Consider the following 3128-nt stretch of genomic DNA (forward strand, 5'->3'; position numbering starts at 1 on the left):
ATCAATAAATTTACATTACAATAGACTTACGAGGTTCATTCTCATACAATAAGTTTAACATTTATTATTTATTTGTTTAAAAGTGTAAAAAAATATTTTAATATATAAAGAATTAAGTCTTACAAAAAAAATTAAGCAATGTGAGATTTTTTTTAAAATACATAAATATGTCACATACGTACACAATAAAACGTGGCACAACAGTACTTATATTGAGTTAAGTTTTTCAAATGACATTTATAACATGATAAAATATTTTTTTTATAATATACAGTAGATAATAAATAACAAATATATTTGTTAAATGTTATATAATGAATATTTAAAAAATTAAATTTAACAAATAATTTTAAAAGAGATTATCATATCGGAAATTTATGGAAACGACAGATCATCCATCGATATCTATGAAAAATTCAAACAGTGGCAATTAATGACCAATACCGTGGTCAAACTTTGGATCTCATGTGAACTTATCATATATTACGGAGCTGAGCTTGGTATGAAGAAAACATAAAGCTCTGGAGCTGTTTATGGATAGCTTTTTCCATTATTCAAACTGTGCAGACATTTCTTATCAAAAAGACGGCACGAAACCTATACATATACATGCCGGCATTCACTGGTTATTTGAAAATTAAAAAGAATATATATATCAAGTTGAGCATTTGACAATCATAGTAGTTTGTTATGTATAGTCAGTTTTGTCTAATATTTTTCATACCAAACATTATATTCCTTTAATCAAATAAAGAAATTGATAAAGAAGACTAGAAGAGTAAACAAAGTCAGCTATGAATGGCTATAAGTGTTTGCTAGAATCTGACATTGATAGATGTGGTAGAAGAAAGAATGGGTCTCAAACAATGGAGTTACGAGCAAATGAAAGGAGCGTTCTCTTCTACCTTATATCTATCTCTTTCCTTCTTTATCAGCGTTCTGATATTGTTTAAGCTGATAAGAAGAACCAAATCCAAAACCAAACTGAATCTGCCTCCGTTTCCACCAAAACTACCCATCATAGGCAATCTTCATCAGTTTGGTGCACTCCCACATCGCTCCCTTAGAGATCTCTCTCTCAAGTATGGTGATATGATGATGATGCAGTTGGGGAGGCAGACTCCATCTCTGGTGGTTTCATCCGCAGATGTGGCCAGGGAAATTATGAAAACTCATGACGTAGCTTTTTCGGACCGAGTGCATACCACTGCTGCGAAATTCTGTGTGTATGATTGCACAGAGATTGGGTTTGGACTCTATGGAGAAAACTGGAGGGAAAAGAGAAAAATATGCGTCCACCAGTTTTTAAGCACCAAAATGGTGGAATCGTATCGTTTCATCAGAGGAGAAGAAGTTGCGGAGTTGGTGAATAAGCTACGTGAAGCAAGCTCAGCTGATGCGCGCTCCGTGAATCTAAGGGAGTTGCTTTTGTCAACCCCCATGAAAATCGTGTACAAGTGTGTTTTCGGACGGAACTATTCGGAACGTAATTTCAACAAGGTGAAGGACTCAATAAGGAAAGTTATGGTTCATCTTGCGGCTTTCACCGTGAGGGATCACTTTCCTTTGTTGGGCTGGGTTGATGTTCTCACAGGAAAGATTCGGGAATACAAAACCACTTTTGAAGAATTGGATGCTGCATTGGATGAAGCTATTGCAGAGCAAATCACAGCCAAGACGAACTCCAAAGAAAAAGACTTCGTGGATATCCTCCTCCAACTTCAAGAGGATAGCAAGCTGAACATTGAGTTCACCAAAAATGATATCAAAGGACTTATAACGGTAAAGCTCTCTTAGTTGCTCACTTTTTTTCTGTCTCGTAAACAAATTAACTCCGTCACTCTAAAGCACAAATGAATGAATGTTATAGGCTTTTACTTTACGTTTGATTATTTTTAATTCTTCCTTAACAAATGAATGAATTGTTATCAAATTTGATGAAAATTTCATTTCTGTTATTTTAGGATTTTTTTGTGGGAGGTACTGACTCAATTGCATCGGCAATAGAATGGGCTATTTTAGAGCTTGTAAGAAATCCAATCACAATGAAAAAAGTACAAGAAGAAGTGAGAACAATTGTAGGCCATAAATCAAATGTGGAAGAAAATGATGTTAATCAAATGCACTTTCTAAAATGTGTAGTTAAAGAAACTCTAAGATTACATCCGCCTACTCCTCTTTTGGCTCCCAGAGGAACAAGGTCTAGTGTGAAACTGCAAGGATATGATATTCCAGCAAAAACAACTGTATTGATCAATGCATGGGCAATTCAAAGGGATCCTAAATTTTGGGAAAGCCCTGAAGAGTTTCTGCCAGAGAGATTTGAAAAGAGTCAAGTTGATTTTAAAGGTCAAGAATCCTTTCAATTTATTCCATTTGGTTTTGGGAGAAGAGGATGTCCTGGAATGAATTTTGCACTTGCTGCTGCTGAATACGTGCTTGCTAACCTTCTTTATTGGTTTGATTGGAAGTTGCCTGAAGATTCTAATACACTAGATATAGATATGACCGAGTTATTCTCACTTGTTGTCTCAACAAAAGAGCCACTTCACCTTAAACCAAAAACCTTTTCATTTTAACCCAAGTTCTAAATGTTTTTGTTCTTAGAGCGATTATTGTGGTAAGTTATCCTTGCTTTTTGTGATGTTGTTTCGCAAATAATACTGGTATTTGAATTATCGTAAAATGTATGAAGATAATAAATTTAGTGATGGAATCATTCAAGGACAACCGTGAAAATATATTTGGATACTTTTTAGAATTATATAGGGTCAAATTCCAATATTTATTGTACACAAAATAACAAAAAATAAAAAAATGGCAAATCTTTTCACATGACCATCTCTCTCATTTATAAAGGTATGCAGTTTGGGTGGTTTTCCTAATAATATGAAAAGCTTATATTTATTCACTTTAAATCTTAATATTGTAAAAAGAAACGAATATAATATTTTCAATTTTAAAGGATATCTAGAGAAAAAAAATCTTTTAAATCTAATCAATACTATTTTTGTATTGATAATTAACAATAAATTATATTTTTCTTTAATCTTAATTTATTGTTCACTCTATTTTTTTATGCATTAACTTATTACTAACACTAATTATAACAATCATTTAAAATAAAA

At 32.7% G+C, this 3128-nt stretch overlaps 1 protein-coding gene across 1 annotated transcript; it reads left to right on the plus strand.

Moving 5' to 3' along the window:
* Positions 1–802: 802 nt before the first annotated feature.
* On the plus strand, positions 803–2839 carry LOC109801570 (phenylacetaldehyde oxime monooxygenase CYP71AN24). Its single transcript, XM_020362681.2, has 2 exons — positions 803–1782; positions 1965–2839. The coding sequence occupies exons 1-2, from the start codon at positions 853–855 to the stop codon at positions 2577–2579; spliced, it is 1545 nt and encodes a 514-aa protein (XP_020218270.1). The 5' UTR covers positions 803–852; the 3' UTR covers positions 2580–2839.
* The last annotated feature ends 289 nt before the right edge of the window (positions 2840–3128 follow it).

Source organism: Cajanus cajan, chromosome 5 (assembly GCF_000230855.2).
Source record: "Cajanus cajan strain Asha chromosome 5, NIPB_CcT2T_4, whole genome shotgun sequence".
In the NCBI taxonomy this organism is placed as follows: domain Eukaryota; kingdom Viridiplantae; phylum Streptophyta; class Magnoliopsida; order Fabales; family Fabaceae; genus Cajanus; species Cajanus cajan.